Consider the following 17,174-nt stretch of genomic DNA (forward strand, 5'->3'; position numbering starts at 1 on the left):
ATAGCAAGCTTAACCCTATGTGGTCTGTATTCATCTTTACACGTGGAAGAATGAATACAGATGAGAATGTTCTTTCTGTCTAAACGAAGAAAACAAGAACTCACCTTCAGGACAGCTGGTGAAATGGGGAGAGGCTGCACAGAATTTATTTTGGAATGCTGCAAATTGAAATAGATCTGGATTTCTCCATACATTAATGCTGCCACTGAAGTGCTGGATTCAAACTGCAACAATCACAGCTGAGTTCATGTCAGTTCTCAGAAAACAGACCGCAAGAATCCTCTTTAGCATCAGCTATGGGTGGTTACTATTTCAGCTAGTCATACATACTGGGAAAAGACAACAAAGCAGACCTGTAGGCATTTTTTTTTTTTTTAAACTGAAGATTTATTGGAAAGAAATTTGATCCCATATCTTCTCAGCAATATAGGACGTTTAACATTTTATATAGACGGTATTCAAGTAGAAAAGATTACATTAAAAATTTCTAATATTGCACTTGGGACAAGTCATGGCTAAGCTACTACATTAGCATTCCAGAACAAAATCATATACAGTCTTCAGAATCTCAGTGAGCTGCCTTGCATTATTATAAAGATTTCTTAATTTCTTTTTTTTTTTTTTTATATTGTACGGTTCAATTTAAGCTCACTGCTAAGAATAATTATTATAATTGAAAGTTAAAGGCAAGCAATATGCTGTATGCAAGCAGTATGTTTTATACTACCAGGAATGATTTTGGCAATTTCTTCATTCACATTATTTCACACTTCAGCCAAAATACTGAAGCGATTCATTTAACTGTTGTACAAGATCCTAGCATACACACGAACAACTTTAATGCACAAGAGGAGTGAAATACACAACTCCTTTTACACGTGATTTCTGCCAAATTACCACATAGGCAGGAACCTTTTGTGGCTCACTGAAACAGACAAGTAGATTAGCCACTATCTGCACGTATTGAAGCACGTAGCCTTCACATGCCTGAGACAAGAGTACCAGAATCGGTACCTTTTCACATTATGGAAGTCTCTGGCCAATGAAGTCCCAACATAGATGGTCACTACAACAAAGCCTGAATGGGGGAGAAATCCAAAAGAGAATCCCAAGAAGTCAGGGATAGGAATTTTGGTAGAAGTGTAAAGGATGAATTAACTACTGAATGAGGATACGGGATCAGAGAAATGAGCTTCCATAAAAAAAGAATCCCCTTTACTTACTTTCGTAAATGCATGCAAAAGGTATGGGATAGTCAAGAATCAGCAAGTGGCAGGCTGTGGCTGCTGGGGAAAGCAGGACAGGGCTAACTAGTAACTAAAGCTGTTCTGATCTGACATTTAAAAGATTGGTGAGATCTGTTACATGAGTATTGATTAAGGTTTGAATCTTACAGAAGCATCAAGGTTTTAGCAACTGAAGTTTGGACTTGGAATGGGACAAAAACCACGAACTCCACAATTTGATTGCCATCAAGTATTTAAAGGATGGAAAATTGCAGTTCAGGAGCAGCTTCTCTCACCTTCTATCATGTTTATATTCCCAAAACAGGTTCACTGACCAACAGTTAGAGATAACCTTTCCTTCCTCTACCTTTAAACCAGGTTTCACTACATTAAAAAAAAAAAAAAAAAAAAAAAAGAATGTTTAATGACAAAGGTCTATTCTATTAGTAGCAGTAGTTTCAATTTCTATGTAAAAATAGTGTCACCAACTCCTACTAATGATGAGAAACTACAGAAACATCAAGTCATCCTTCATAATGAAGAAGGTGCTATTTTGATTAGAAGTCTCAGACTTGTGCATATGCTTCCAATGGTAAGGTAAGTCCTCATAAGCAAGAAGTGTCAAAAATGACTAAAATCAATATTGTGTAATTCTTAACCATTTTTTTGCAGGCTTTTGCACTCAATTTCCTATATTGAAAAATTTTGTAGCCATACATCTTAGAAAAACCCACCCAAATGCCATTTGGGCAGATTCTCAGTTGGAAACGAGTTGTAGCAGTCGTCTTTTCATTAAGACAACTAAAATAGTGGCCAAACCCAACAACTTGGGCAGCATTACAGTATTTCAGAAATACTCAGTCCCAAAAATATGCTCTATAAAAATGTTTTAAACCAAATTCTGATCATGGATCATGGCAATTATTATGAATTTGGATGGTGCTTGCCTTTAAAATGATTTTAGTTGATACCCTCTAGACAGTAACTAACTACAACATCAAGAAATTATGCCGTCAACCAAACAGCAGCAGTCTATAGGCAACACCACAAAAAATGAGGTCTCTCAGACCTATGATCACAACCATCTTTTAATTACCTGTTTTGTGGCCATATAGGCAAGTAATATATTAAACCAAAATACTCAAATTTGCTCAACAGATTATTGCACACTACCCCACCACATATACCTTTCAGCTGCCGTCCTCCCAGGACCTCCACACTTGGCAGAGCATCTCCAAGGTGAGCGGGGAACAAGCCTGGCTGAGGTGCCAGGCAGGAGGCCAGAGCAGATGGACGTGGAACGGTGCAGCTGGCTGAATGGGCGACTGCACCTGCATCCCCAGAACTGAATAGGATTGGAAACTAGCAGTATGGATAAAGGAGGATCTGGAGACTGGGAAGGACTAAGTAGTAGCATATGGCTTTGTAGTGCTCTTTTTCTTTACACCCGACATTCAGTTGCAAGTACAGAAGTACAACCCCAAGCTTCCTACATGTTAATGTTTCTGTATTTCAGCAGGAGAATTCAGGTACCAGCCACCAATTTGGCAAGTAACACTGTTATCGCATAAATAGTACCTGAATTTTGATCTCTTTAAGAGCAACAGAATGAGTGCAAGAAACTTCATCTCTACTGTGAATTCAGAAACATCAGCGGCAAAGCAAACCACTGATGCAAATGAACCTTCATTACTTTCCCCAGTGCCTTGCACTTGCTTCAAAGCAAGTGCTGTCAGCTTCAGAGGGCCTTGGTTTCAGTATTACTCCCTATCAGATGCCAGAAAAAATACGTAAAATCCATACCAGTCAGTAGTGGCTATGATTTACCAGACAAATATCTGTCTTCCTTCTTACTCCACAACGTTTTGTTTGTAAAATGTCCTCTTATAAAATCTTCCATTACTAAGTTAACTACTACAGCATAGTGGAATTACCATCTGTAGTATCAAGAATAGCAGATTGTCATTGAAAGCAATACTCAGATCTGAGAGCATAAAATGATTATAAATGCTACAAAATGTGACCACTGACATTTCTGGAAATGACAGTTTACTGCATTGAGAATTTTTTTTTTCCCAAATGGAAAACATACAAGACTACAATGAGATAGTTAAAAACATCTGACTTGTCAATCTGGAAAAGCATAATCCTAAATAGCATGAACAGTGGTCTTTATTTCCATTTCAGGTGTAACAACCAGGAGCACATTTTTAGTATTTGGAAAGGCAAAAGTTATCTCACCATTCACTCTAATAAAAATTACTACAAGCTATTAATATTAAGGAAATTTAGACTTTCACAAACTTAGGCATTTATTTTTTTGCCCCATAATTTGGAAAATAAAAAGCTTCCTGCATGGCTTCCATCACCATCATCTTTTCCCTCAGCTGCCTGTTGTTTTAGCGACTATGGACATGGGTAGCATTGTGTAACATCTCATTACTCTCAACAGTATGAGGAGACTAAGACTTGGAATTTAATCTAAATCTTGACTAATTTCCACAATGTATGTGCAACTAAATATCCAGCTTGTTTGGTAGGAAAGTCTCTTCACAAGGGCTTTGTCTTTTACCTTTAGAATTGTTTCCTGTTTGTTAAGATGCAAGAATAAGGGAAGTCTAACATCTACAGTTATGCAAGTACACTAAAGCGCCACACACATCACTAGTAAATAATCAGACTGCATACAAGATATATTTGTAAAAGTAATAAAACCCTTTGATGCTTCATATTTATGCTGGCAAATACCTCTCCTGATATAAAAGGCACTTTGAAAACCCAATATGGTTTGGTTCATTAAGTTTGCAAAGTACAAACAATTGTACAAACATACAATTATATTGAAGCATGTCAGCCATTGTGACATTACATACAAAACAAGTTTCCAATTGTTGATAACACTGGTTTTATGGGAATGAGCAGTGGTTTCAGCAGCTTTTCTGAAGACATTGCAGGGTTTCCAGTACCACCATTTTAGTTTCATATTGGAACAAACGTAGTAAGTAAAAAACCGTCAAAAACTTACAAGTTTAGGGGCCACAAAAAGACAAGACCCAAAGTCCATAACATTCATTCTGTATTTACTCCTTAGAAATCAACTCCATCCATAGCCCAAAGACAGAAATCTATTCAGTCAATTCCAGACCAGTTGTGGAGGCAGGCTCTGTCTTGATAAGCATGTTGTTTTATACCATTACAGTACAGAAAACTTTGGTCCAACAGCAGTTTCAGAAACTCACTACATGGCTGCAACATCAATCTGTACATAAAGCTGTCTTACTCCTGCCTGTGGAAAAGAGAAGGAGAGATTAAAAACCACAAAACTCTAACACCAAGACAATTTGAACAATGGTCCCAAACAAGAGTTTGCACCAGTAAGCTGTCCTACAAAAAAAACTCAGTATCTTCATTTTCTATAATGCATTCTGTAATACATTCAAGCACATCATTTACTGAGATACCTGGCATTTTGAAACCTACAGACTTTTAGGGAGTACTATATGAAACACATGGTTGTTCATACAGTCAAGAAATGGACATACGTAGGCATATTAACACCCGTATTGCCCGCTTTCCTTTTCTGATTCATCCTAAATACCTGTCACATTTGATACTGCCCAAATTTTCTCTTGTACAAATGTAACTGCCTGAAAAGTAAGCTGCTTGAAGAGCTATCAGATTAAAATGGAGTGAAGAGTAAGAGCACAGCATGGGATTTGTGGTTTGAACCAGCTCTACACTGAGATTCTAGCAAGAAACTAGGGCTACAATGAACTGACACACTAAAATAACTTCTGGTAGATGTATGCAAATTACACTGAAGTATTCATCTCCTCAGAAATCCTATTAAACTAGGCTTAGGTGGATCTGCTTAGTTTATCAGCATTCAATATAAAACAACGTAAAGAAATCATTAGTCATTTATTTAACCTCAAGGTCAGGCCAGCATTGTGATGGCCGCTGGTTATGCAAGGTGATCTTGAAACACCAGCCTGAACACTGGGAAAGATCAGACTGTCTTCAACCATCCTCAACTTCCTTTCAGACAGCTGGTTTTGCCACTCATCTGGATGATTATATCAAGATTGATAAGGGTCAGTATTACCAAGGAGAAAAATCTACTTTCTCGAACTGTTCCTCCACTCATCTCCATATGCCAGGTAAGAACAACAGACCTTGTTCTCCCAACTCCCCTGCCAGACACACGGCTCTGAAACTGCAAAGCTGCAAACAGTGTAAGAGTGAACAACTCACTTGGAAAACGCAATCCTTTAGAGACTTGAGATGTAAAATTAGTTTCAAATACACATACTAGAGTGTTCTGCATTAACTTGATCACCTCACAAAACAACTGCTATTTCCATTAAGTGACATTAAAAAATTAATGCAATTAATGCAAATTAATGGTACAGCAATTCTACTTATGCTAGGCAATATTTTGAAATCATTCTACACAGCTAGAGTAGAGCAGCTTTTCAATAATTGTATTGATACCAAAACCAGAAACATTTAATTTTTCTTAATATGAATTACAGTGTCACATCACGTGACAGGTAGTTTATACCTGGATGTGCAATTTTCACTTACGAGAGACATACCTGAGTAAAAATATTGTGAGTCTGGCTTAGAATCCACCTTCCATCAGCATCAGGAGCTACCAGTAATTTCAAAGTCCCTATGTAAACATCAGTACAGAGGGTCCAGAAGTGTGGGTCATGTAAACTGTAAACTCCTTGCAACTGCTGCACCTAAAAATAAAAGCAACCTTTTTTTCTGAATTTTGTAACAGAAAAAAAAATGAAGGCAATATGACTTTTTACATCTAGTTCATCATCCAATTTGTGCTAATTCACTTAAATTCATTATTACTGTCGCTGTGATTATAAAGCATTGAGGACAGGTACTATGTATGGGCCAATTTTGTATCTTGCTAATTTACATTCTGCATATATTTTCTTGAAACCATTTCTGAAAACGGTGGTGTCCAAGAAAAAAATCATTTAGTTGAATGCCCTCAAATTTAAACTGTGATTTTTGTAAACATGGGAATTCTCCCATTAAAAATTATAGAGATTCTAACTATTAATGGAAATGTATTAATATGCCCAATTCTAACAAAAATCCTTCAAATGATGTATTGTATTAACTTTGTAAAGGTGTTGTACATGTTCAGATCATGACACGGTAAAAGGTAAGTTAGACAGGAATACACCAGGAAAAGTCAAATCCAAAGTAACCTGCATACACACACACGTTCAATGTTACTGTGCATCACTTTCCTAAAGAAGGAACCAGATTTTGAGGGAGACAAACTACTCTGAAGTAAACAAAAAAACATCATGCATTATCAGAACAAATGACTGAGAGAAAAAGCTTCAGGGTCCATTTTTTCTGAAACAACTTATCAAGTTTTAAAATACAGAGTTGAAGCTATACACAATTTAGGATTTCCGAAAGATAAAAATACACTGCTATCTCCATTTGTCCAATCTAAGGAACCTTTCACAGGCATTACTGGAAAAAAAAAAAAATCACAATATCCTCAGATACACTTGAGGTTCGTTCAGTCAGTGGTTTGATCATATGCAAAATGGCCAAAGTGTACGAGCTCACCCTCTGATAGCACTGAGGCAGGGCGTTTTCCAGAGAAGGAGGAGTTCGCTGCATCAAAATTCCAATGGATTCTTTTAAAAGTGGAACAATGCTACAAAGAAAAAAGGAAGTTAGCTATTTTCTGCAACTTTCAAAAGTTGCAGAACAAAGCAAAATGACATTCCTTAATGTTCCTGATTTTTTCTTTAGTTATTTCACCAGAAACTGAGAGAGCTGTCATAAAAACCTGCTACAGAAAGTAAAAGGACAGACAAAATTGCAGCGGTGTCTGGTTAAAGGGAAGATTACTTCTTCCCAGATTTCCCAGAGACATTTAGCAAATAATCACAAAACAGTGTTAACTTAATGGGGGTAAGGAGAATTTGGGATGAAATTTAAGCGTTAAACTTATATGACAAAGTAGCTGATACGTACAGCTTAAAACCAAAACCTATTTCAATTGCAATCGCTTACAGCCAACCATAAAAATATGCAACTGAACTGGTTTTGCTTTGTGTCTGGTTTGAGGCATATTTTTCTTATGAACTAAGATAATAATGGGGAGGTCATAAAACAAAATTAGTATGCACTAGTCCAGCTATAACAAAGTTATTTTGTCAGAAAGACAGCTTAGCATATTCTTGAAGCGAACTAAGTGTAGGGTCTCATCCAACCCCAAGAATTTAACATTTGGAAGCAGTTAAAGGCTCCCTCCTTACTGCATCGTCTTGTTTAATCAGCAAACTAAAAAGACACTTAATACCTCTTTTGAAAAAAGAACGAACAAAAAAACAACAAACCACCAGGATACCAGTAAGCTGATACCCTCAAGCTACCACTACAAATTCACACTGTTATGCATTCGGTATGTTGACTTTTGTTTAGTAGCAGAGTATCATGCCCGGTTTGGTAGGGCACCCTAAAATTTTCAAGATGATGACAAACATTGATAGCCCAATACCAGAGCTTACTTAGGAATCTAGTTTCAAGAGCATAACAGTCACCTAACGCTCTACAGCAAAAGCAATGATAAATTTAAGAAGCTATAAGCTCAATTGCAGTGTTCAACACTCATCACAACTGAAATACACAGAGCGATGGGACGAAAAGCAACCAGAAAGAAATCGAGAGATTAACTGGGCGTTGAGTTAAAGGAAACTGGAACAGCCTCATTTAAAACCTCATGCAGCAATGAAGAACTCACCGTACGGCCCAGCTGTATATTCCCAAGCAGCGAACGCGGTGACCTCACCATTCCTTTCCGTTTTTAAACATATGGTGCCGCCCCTCCATGGAAGCAGTGCCAGCTTACACAGCTTCAACTGCTCAGCCCACCCCTTGGCCAACCCTTAGCCAGGGCGGGAAGGAGTTCGAGGTTGCACAGCTCTTGTGTAATGAGCCACTGGGAAAACGAGCACCCTAAAACGAAGTGTCCTTGTAAACAGACCTATTAGTCCAGCCAGGTTCACTGCCTGGTACCTGCCATGTCGCCTCACACAGCTGTGCTGCTACTGAGGAATCATTTCAGAAATAGGAAAAAACAATTACAGGCAAGCAGGAGATATTTCAACCTGACCAAGTCAAAAACTGACAACTATTGCATTGCCAAATCTGTCTAAAGGAAGCTTAAGCAGGGTGTGACATTTTATGGACAGCACATTACAAAAAGATAGAGGAAAAGGGTCTCTTGACAGTGGACCCATCTCACTAAACATCCATGTCACGAGCATTACATCAAAGGGAGCTGGAGCTGTCAATCCATTGCTGAATTGTTTCAGTTTCACTCACTAGTTAAAAATGCAACTTTGCTTCTTAATAAAGAGCTTGGAAGAACAACACATTTAAAAAAGTTCCAAATGCAATCTGAACATAAGACTTCTTGAACACAGACTATTCCCATAAATTCAACAATGCCCCTCTAACATTTCCATGCAAAGGCTTCAAACACACATGCTGCATATTTTTTCCCAGAGGACGGACTAACAGAACGGAGAACGCAGGAACATGCCTTTTTTATTGCAATAGACTGCTAGGGGGGAAAAAGCATCCATGAAGTCTGACCCAAACACGTTAGATTTGCTTAAATTTACAGTATTTAATAAAATTGATGCACGTTATCTGATGGTGTGGAAAAGAATTGGGAAGCAGAAGATCTGGAGAGACAACCTGCAGGAACACAGAACTAGCAGGCTGGGGCTGTTAACTTAACCCGCTCCAAAAAAAGAATTTGGTCAGTGAAACTGGTGATTCACTCTGGACACACATTGAAAAGAGGAAGTTAAAAACCCATTAGAGTTCAGTTTTGCTGAAGATGTATTTAAACTTAAGATCTGCTTCATTCTGAAAGCCTTTTACCCTAATAGAGCGACCTTCTGAGGTTGCGTCTATGCAATCAGCAGGACGTGCAGCAGCACCAAGCAGTTTGTCTTCGTGCCAGGCAACAGGCAGCAGTTTTAAGCAGTACATTGGAACCAGTAGTTCAGACTCAACCATTACACGAAAAGGTGAATGGTGAAAGACACTCCACGGTATAGGCGGTGCAGTTTAGAAGATTGTCTTCCTGCTGACAAGGTTGCACCTATTCATGCTGCTGCAATGGCTCTACATCAACGCCTCCTGTACAAGTTTGACAATAATGCTGCACAAATTACACTTTTATCCAGACTAAAGGAGAAACCCAAAAGCAGAGCGTTTAATTAAATGTCAACATCTTAAAACCCCAAAGAATACAGGCAAGTCAGGGAGTTGCTTGAGACGGTATGCAAAAGCTGAAACACACATAAGGTCATATCTTCTTTAACTAGGAAGCTACTTCAGCTTCAAATTTGTCTTCTGCAAAGCTGAAAAGGCCAGAAGACAACAGCAATGATGTGATAGCTCTCACAAATGCAGTTGGAGCACGTAAGCCCACGCACAGATCTGGGTCCAAAGGGACACTTTCTCTCGCAAGGCAGTCTCTCACTGCACACCAAACTAACATGACAAGCTTTGGAATCCAGTTTTCTGATGTCTTTGACATTCCCTTGTTTCACGCATGCTGCTGAAGTAGAAAGTCTTTGATTAAAAACTGAAGTCCACACAATATGTTCTTTTCTCAAACTCTAACTAAACCCAGAATCACTTAAGCACCAGGAGGCACTAAGAACATTAGTTCCCTCTCATCTTCCCACTAGGAAAGAGGATCGTACCAAGCATGCTGAAGATGTGGTCAGAGATTTTGACTAAGCTTCCCCCCACGGCTATATTTTTTGATTAGTCATTAGTGAAAACGCACATAGCTGTTCTCCAGCAGCTTTTGCACTAGTTCTGTCCCCACCCCCCCCTTTTTCTAACTACAAACGAACTATTGAGGAAAATAATGTACAATTCTCACCAAGTAGAGAGTTTTTTCTTGCATAAGCAGTCTGTAAGCTTTGCTACTAAAGCAGATGAAACTTGACAATTGTCCCTAATTACCAAGCTTTAAATCTGAAATCTCCCACTATTATACAACGCAATGGAACTTGAAAGAGACCAACCCAAATATATCCCCGACAAAAGCCATAACAGTGAAAGTGATTTGTGTGCAAAACGAGTTAACAGCAGGAAAGCACATCACACTTTCACGTACACTGCTACAGAGGAAGCGAGAGAGGTGTTGAAGCAGATAAAACTCCTTGACATCTGATAAATCCACCCTGCCACTACTGCACACTGCTTGACTAACAACAGTGAAGCGTGAAAGCATCAGGATCTCGATCAGCTTACATCCCCTTCAGACAACACTCACAACCATGCCAGTCCCATCCTGTTTATGCCACCGCTTCTGTGAGCATACCTAGCAAGACTGTGGCACTGGTATCAACTTACATAGCGAGACTGAAACCAACTCGGGGCAAAGTACCCTTTACAGTTATTGTAGTCAGATCACAAACAGGAAATTCATTTAGAGCTGTCAGCACTGCGTAAAATAAAGGATTCTTGTGAAAGATTTTTGTGGGAGGTAAGCAAACACTGCTAGGACCCAAGACCAGCTATGGTTATTCAAATGCTGTAGCTGCAAAATCTACAGCTGGATTTTAAAATCGCTTCTTTTCAGCCACCACCCACATCTGCAGTGCCAAGACTGTCAGCCTATTTCGGAGCTAACTTTCATAAACCTTGTTTTAATTTGGCAACGGCAATTTTAACCAGTGTGCTCAGGACGAGGATCACAAGCCTGGTATTTACGTCTCTGATCTGAAGTGGTCTCTTCCCATAAAGCCAAGGCTGGCAGGTACTATTACCCTATAAATGAAGGCAGCACGTGCCATTTAGCAATGATGGCTCAAAACAACCCTAACAAGGAGCATGCTCATTTGGGGCAGTTTTGCAACTGAACGTTCCTTCTGTACCTTTATTTAAAAGTGAGGATAATCAGCTTAAAACTGCACACAAACCAAAAGCATTTACTAATAATGTTCATATCGTTATGCCCCAAATATTACAGGTATATGCCCCAAACAATCCAGGCATGCCCTCTCCCAAAGCTCTTCCATATTCTATCGTGCTCAAACAACTCTAGACTTAATGAGAAAATGATGTAACCACAGAAACAACTTCACGAAGTAAATTGCCTCGTTTCTTTGACCACTTAATATGCAGTCTACATGCTCTACCCAAACTAGAATCACACTGAATCTATGGTACTTTTCTAGAAAGATGTGGCTCTAATCTTGGTTTTGGACAAACTACTTGCTTCATACTGGAGTTGTGGCTTTTGTTTGATGAATAATTTCACATAGTTGATGGAAATACAAAAATTGCTTCAACATTTTATATTACATTTAGAAATCTTAGGCAAGAAAAAGAGCATTTAGTTTTACATATCGAGAGTGTTTTAGAGACTTGAGAAATTGTTTGTCTTTGACATTAAGTTATAGAGAAAACATTCACTAAAAATCTCGAGTGACAACCTGAATAACTCTGAAATATTCAAGCTTTTTTTAAATTAAAAAGTCTTTAAACAAAATACCAGTTAAACAGACTTGTAGAACAAACATTTCCTACTTATGATTAATAACTAAACGGACACTTCCATGAGATAGAACACAAAGTAATAAAAGAAAAGAGATTAATCGGATGTTAGCAGTAGTATCAAGGAACACTTAAAAGGCTACAAAATACCTTCACCCCCCAGCTTCATAGAATTTGCCATTGATTTATGATGCGAAGATTTTTAAAGACTACAGGATATAGCCCTCCTACTGAGGAACCACAGGACTCTGCTTGTCAAGACTCAATAGACAGCTTAAAATAGAGAAAAAGCAAACTTTCTACAGTAGGTAAAATCATAATGAAATTTGAAAGGGAGAATTATCTGACTTTATGCCTTTGCCTCTCCAGATCAGAATAGCAGAATGCAGGCTGTTCTGCCTGCAGAAAAAATGATTCTAAAGCAAGGGAAGTAATAAATATTAACAGTGTTTCTAAGGAATCCTACTGAAGATGGGTTTTTACTGGAACACAGAAGGCCATAGTCCACTAAAGCAAAGTGCTGACCTCATGTCTGTTACAGTCCTGAAAGAGCTCCCAAAGTTCTGCTTCTGCTAAGCTTTAGAGAACTGTATTTGTTGGTGAAAGCAACCTCAGGACCATCTCACACCGGATTTTTACTCTGCAGCCAGAATGTTCCACACTAACTCACAAGGAGTCAGGCAGAGTTAAGTCACCTGAGAGCAGCCTCAGTGAAGGATCACAGGAGCAACACAGCACAACAGTAGTTGGCAATTTGCCCTAATTAGAGATGTTGTCTACAGGAAGGCTCAAGCATTTGAATTAAAAGCACTGCTTGACTTCTCTGAAGAGCTGTCCATCAACTTTTCGTGCATCTACACAAGACAAAACAGGTTACAAGATAGAGGCTGTCCAGCTTTATAATGCAGAGAGGATCTCGTTAGTCATCCCACAGGTACTTCTGTGACTTTTTTTTTTGTTGTTGTTTTGGCAAGCTTTGCCATCATTCAGAAAACGGAACGGTAATGCTAACTCACAGAGAGGTGCCCAACATTAAAGAAAGCAACCGATCAACAAATTGCTTGTATACAGATGAAGTTTGTTCAATCTTAGATTAAGATCAACATTTGCTCTCTGCACTTACATGCATTTGCTTTGACATTTTACTGGCCTTTTGGGCGCTGCAGTTTCATGGAAGGAAATAAGGACTTGTGTTCTGCTTTTATTCCCACTTCGAATACACAGGTATCACAGAAAAGAGTGTAAAACAAACAAACAAAACACAAACAAGCAGCCCCCAAGGTCAGAATGAGGTCTCCCTGGAAGCAATTTCAGAAAACAAAATTATTATTTTTTTTTGTAAAATTTGAGACAGAGTTCAGCGAGATACATCTGATGATGGAAAAACACCTGTGCTTTAGGCAAATCAATCCTAAATGCTTGGCATTTGAGAACAAACAACAAAAGGTCAGCACAAGTGCTCAGAGATAGAATTTTGTCTCCTTTCTAATACCACAGACTTCAGTTAGACAGTAAAATTAGTCCCAGTTAACTTTCAGGTTATTGATACCCATCAAAGATTAGGCAGGGGAGATATAATTAGCCTAACAACCACAAAACAGAAAAAACCCTGTCAACACACACCAAAAAAGGCACTTCTGGAAAGAAGTCTCCCTCCCATATAACAAGCTGACAGCCAAGAACAAAAACATTTCCATACAGATTCTGACATTCCAGCTGCTTTCTTTTAAAGCTTCAGATGACGAAAAGGCATAGGAGAGGATCCAAGCTCAGGATTCTGCTTGCCCTAGGAGTTGGACTCGAGGATCCTTATGGGTCCCTTCCAGCTCGGGGTATTCTGTGACTCTGTTGGTTAACGTTAACAGCAGTAAGGAGAGCGCTGCCTAGCCTGGTGCATCAGCCAGTAAATAATAAAAGTAATGTAGAACCAGGGGCCTACATAGCTGACTAAAATGGAAACGGACGGTTTCATGTATGTGGATTCATGCAAGACAGCGTTGGAAGATCAACAATTAAATCTAACTAGTAGTGTATTTTTAACCAATCAGCTAACATACTCTTGTAAGAAGACCCAGTACCCAACAGCTTTTATGCAACCCTACTTGAAATCAGCAAAACTCTGTAGTCCCAGCTAGGGGAAAATCCTCAGACAGCATCAGAACTTTTGAACAATTACTTTATCTGACTAGCTTTTGTATCCCTGACTCAAAACTACACTTGTTTTACTACAGCCACAAAGAAAAGAATCCAATTTCTTAAACACCCATGTATAGGTCCACTTGTTGGTGCACGCATGTACTCCCATTCCACTCCATCTTATGGAAGGTGGTTTAATTAGAAAGAGGGAGATTTTATAGATGAGTGGGCTATTTTTTTTTCCAAAAAACAAACAAACAAACAAACAAAAAAAACACAACCCCCACACACAAATATTCTTTTTACTCTGGGCCCCTACTGTTACAACAAAAGATCTCCTTATGATAAAATTTGAAAAACAGTTTGAGTTATCTGTAAAAGAACACATTACACACATGGCATAGTGGAGAATATGGTAGAACAAACAATGGTGTTATGATCAGGAGCATAAATGAGAATTATTAAATACCACAAGATTATCAAAATATTGACTTGAAACTGTCAGTCATTTTGATCATTTTCTTCAAGTGTTTCAAATTCATTAGTAATTAGGTCTGTTGGGCTGCTTAAAAAACAAAACCTGCAATTAATCTTTGCTCCACTGCTGTGCCAGGATGTGTCAGTCAAAGAAAGACAGATTTACTTCTGCTGACTATGATGCAAACGACTGCACTCAGACTTAGTAAAGTAATCCTAGAGATCATTTACAGTGTTTTGGGCCAACAAAATAATGATACAGACCACGTTAAACATTAGGTCTGATATGGGGTCAAAGGACGCATCAAGTAGTGGAATTCTCCAGCCATTCCAGCATCGAACAGAGACCTCCACAGGGCCATCCTAGCTATGCTAGAAGACCTATGAATAACTTTATTTTACAAACTTCTATTACAGAAGCTACAGTCTTCTTCCAAACTCTGTATGAGCAGAACAAAAAAGCAATCATTCACATGGTATTTTTGGATCAACGCTCTGCATATGCTTTACTGTACACAAAGGCAGACCCTTAAAATACAAAAGGTACGGAAATCAGTGTTCTACTTAACTGTTAACTATCAATAGCTTCTTTCCCCATGGCAACCTACACACTTTCTTTCCAATTTTTGGAGATCTTTTGGAGATCTCAGTCACAGAATTGGCTTGCTAATAATTTTTCCTTTACAAAATTACAGGATGTTTAAGTAAACCTTTTGAGTTTATATTCAAGTGGTAATTTCATAGTGACTGCTAGTACATGGATTTTTGTGTGCATTTAGTACCTGAAGCATGTTGGCCTGCTCTGATAAATAGGGAGATTCACATCAATAATTCTGCAAATGCTGCCATGCATGTAGCATAAACATGCCATATATGGTGTAAATGTAAGTATGCAGTTAATCAGGTGACATTCACCACAGCTGAAGAGACAAAAGGTGTTCAGTTTTTAGGTTCTAACTCAAGTTGTAGCACTCTGCCCTATACCACCATTGAAACTGTTGCCAGAAATGCATCACTGAACAAAATGTTTGCTTGTCCTATCAAATCCAAATAGATTCACATTTGCAATGATCTTGGTAAGCAACAACAGGGAAAGCACAAAACTACTTGAAGCATTTCCACTAAATCTTAGAAGGAATAAGGATGTATCAGAATATAAATGCATAGGAAAAGACAACTCTCTCAAGGGAAAAAAAAAAAAAAAGTAGTCTTGATTCATCAGGGACAAGGGCATGTCCCATGCCAGCAGGCTCAACTCAGCTGCACTGAAGCCATTCTGCTCCATTTACTGGAGTACATCGGTTTACATAACAGTGTACTAAATACAGAGAGGAAGAGTTCTATGGTTTGAACCTGAAAGACATTTTTGTAGTATTTTTGTAATATTACACCAACAGGGCTAAAATATGCAGACTTAAAAGCAAAAGCAGTAGCTGAAGAAAAGGAAAAACAAGGTAACATTTCAAAATACACCAGGACAGCTGCACAGAACAGAGGTAACATATCACCCTTGGAATAAAAGCAAGCATTGTGGAACATTAGCATAACAGATAAACCTGTTCTTCTGAGCTGTAATTGTTCAACTGTAACTAGCATTGAAAGTACAAGCAAGCAATTGATATCAGTACTTACCTTACGCCTATAAGCAATGCTATCAGCATTGAACAAATAGGATCTGCTATCATTAGACCATAGTTTTGCATCAATATAGCAGATATTATTACACCAATACTCCCAAGCGTGTCTGCAACAATGTGTAGAAATACCCCTGTAAGAGATTAATTTGTATCAATACAACTTGGTACTCTCAGAGCTAATGAAAGTATTTCAAAGACTCTGAAGAAGAGTTTCAAGAACTAGATAGCATGATTTGTACTTGTTGAATTCTTCATTTTTTGTCAAATACACAGAAAGCTTTCACAGAGTTTCAACATATCCTTAAAATATAAAGCACTTGAAGAAATTGTATTATTTTTTGCACTTAGCATAAAAGGGTGTGTCACAGCATGGCTATCAACTTAAGCAGTGATCAACAGATAAAGCTAAATTTCTTCATTCAATACCCACCTGTATTATGCTAAAGAAACTCATGTTCCCTTTACACTTACAATAGTTAGTACTGTATAAGATGATAAAGAACGTTAACAACACATCTGTAAAGCTTTGAAAGATGCTTCACTGGCAATACCTTGGAGAAGTTATTTGGCAAAGAGATTTAAGACAAATGACTCTGATAATTATATACTGCAGACAGGAATAACTTCACTTTTATTTTGAGGCACATCGAGTTGAAAAACAAGTAATCAAGCACTTTGCAGCTAGCCACAACTTAGCCTTTGGAGCTCTCTGCTGGCAATAACAAGAACAGACACTCAGAAACAGCTTTCTGAACACAAATGTTGGGACTCCAGTAATACTCCCCTCCAGCCCCAAAATAACCCACAACTATAAATCAGCATTCTAGCGATTTTCCTACATTTTCATTTGTATTGGGTTTGGCTGGCATAGATTTAAACCTCTTCAGAGCAGGCCATGTGGCACCAGGTATTAGGTTTGTTAGGAACTCACCAGTATTTTTGCTACCACTGAACAATGCTTGCAGCACAAGCAGTCTCAGGGCCTTCTCTGTTACTCCCTCTGTCCCAAAAGCATGTAGGCTGGGGACAGACATGAGGCTGGGAGGGGACACAGCATGGACAACTGTCCCAAACTACCAAAGGGATATTCCATTTATTATAATTATTATTA

General features: G+C 38.4%; 1 protein-coding gene across 1 annotated transcript in view; it reads right to left on the reverse strand.

The window, feature by feature from the left end:
- Positions 1 to 425: 425 nt before the first annotated feature.
- Positions 426 to 17,174, reverse strand: part of SLC30A7 (solute carrier family 30 member 7) — a 29,834-nt gene continuing 13,085 nt past the window's right edge. Inside the window, exons 8-11 of the mRNA XM_084290910.1 lie at positions 16,059 to 16,194; positions 6,840 to 6,930; positions 5,825 to 5,974; positions 426 to 4,512 (exon numbers count right to left, since the gene is read on the reverse strand). Of these exons, the coding sequence (XP_084147036.1) occupies positions 4,465 to 4,512; positions 5,825 to 5,974; positions 6,840 to 6,930; positions 16,059 to 16,194 (425 nt within the window). The 3' untranslated portion in view covers positions 426 to 4,464. The remainder of the gene's footprint in view (positions 4,513 to 5,824; positions 5,975 to 6,839; positions 6,931 to 16,058; positions 16,195 to 17,174) is intronic.

Source organism: Netta rufina (assembly GCF_964035555.1).
Source record: "Netta rufina genome assembly, chromosome: 8".
NCBI lineage: Eukaryota > Metazoa > Chordata > Aves > Anseriformes > Anatidae > Netta > Netta rufina.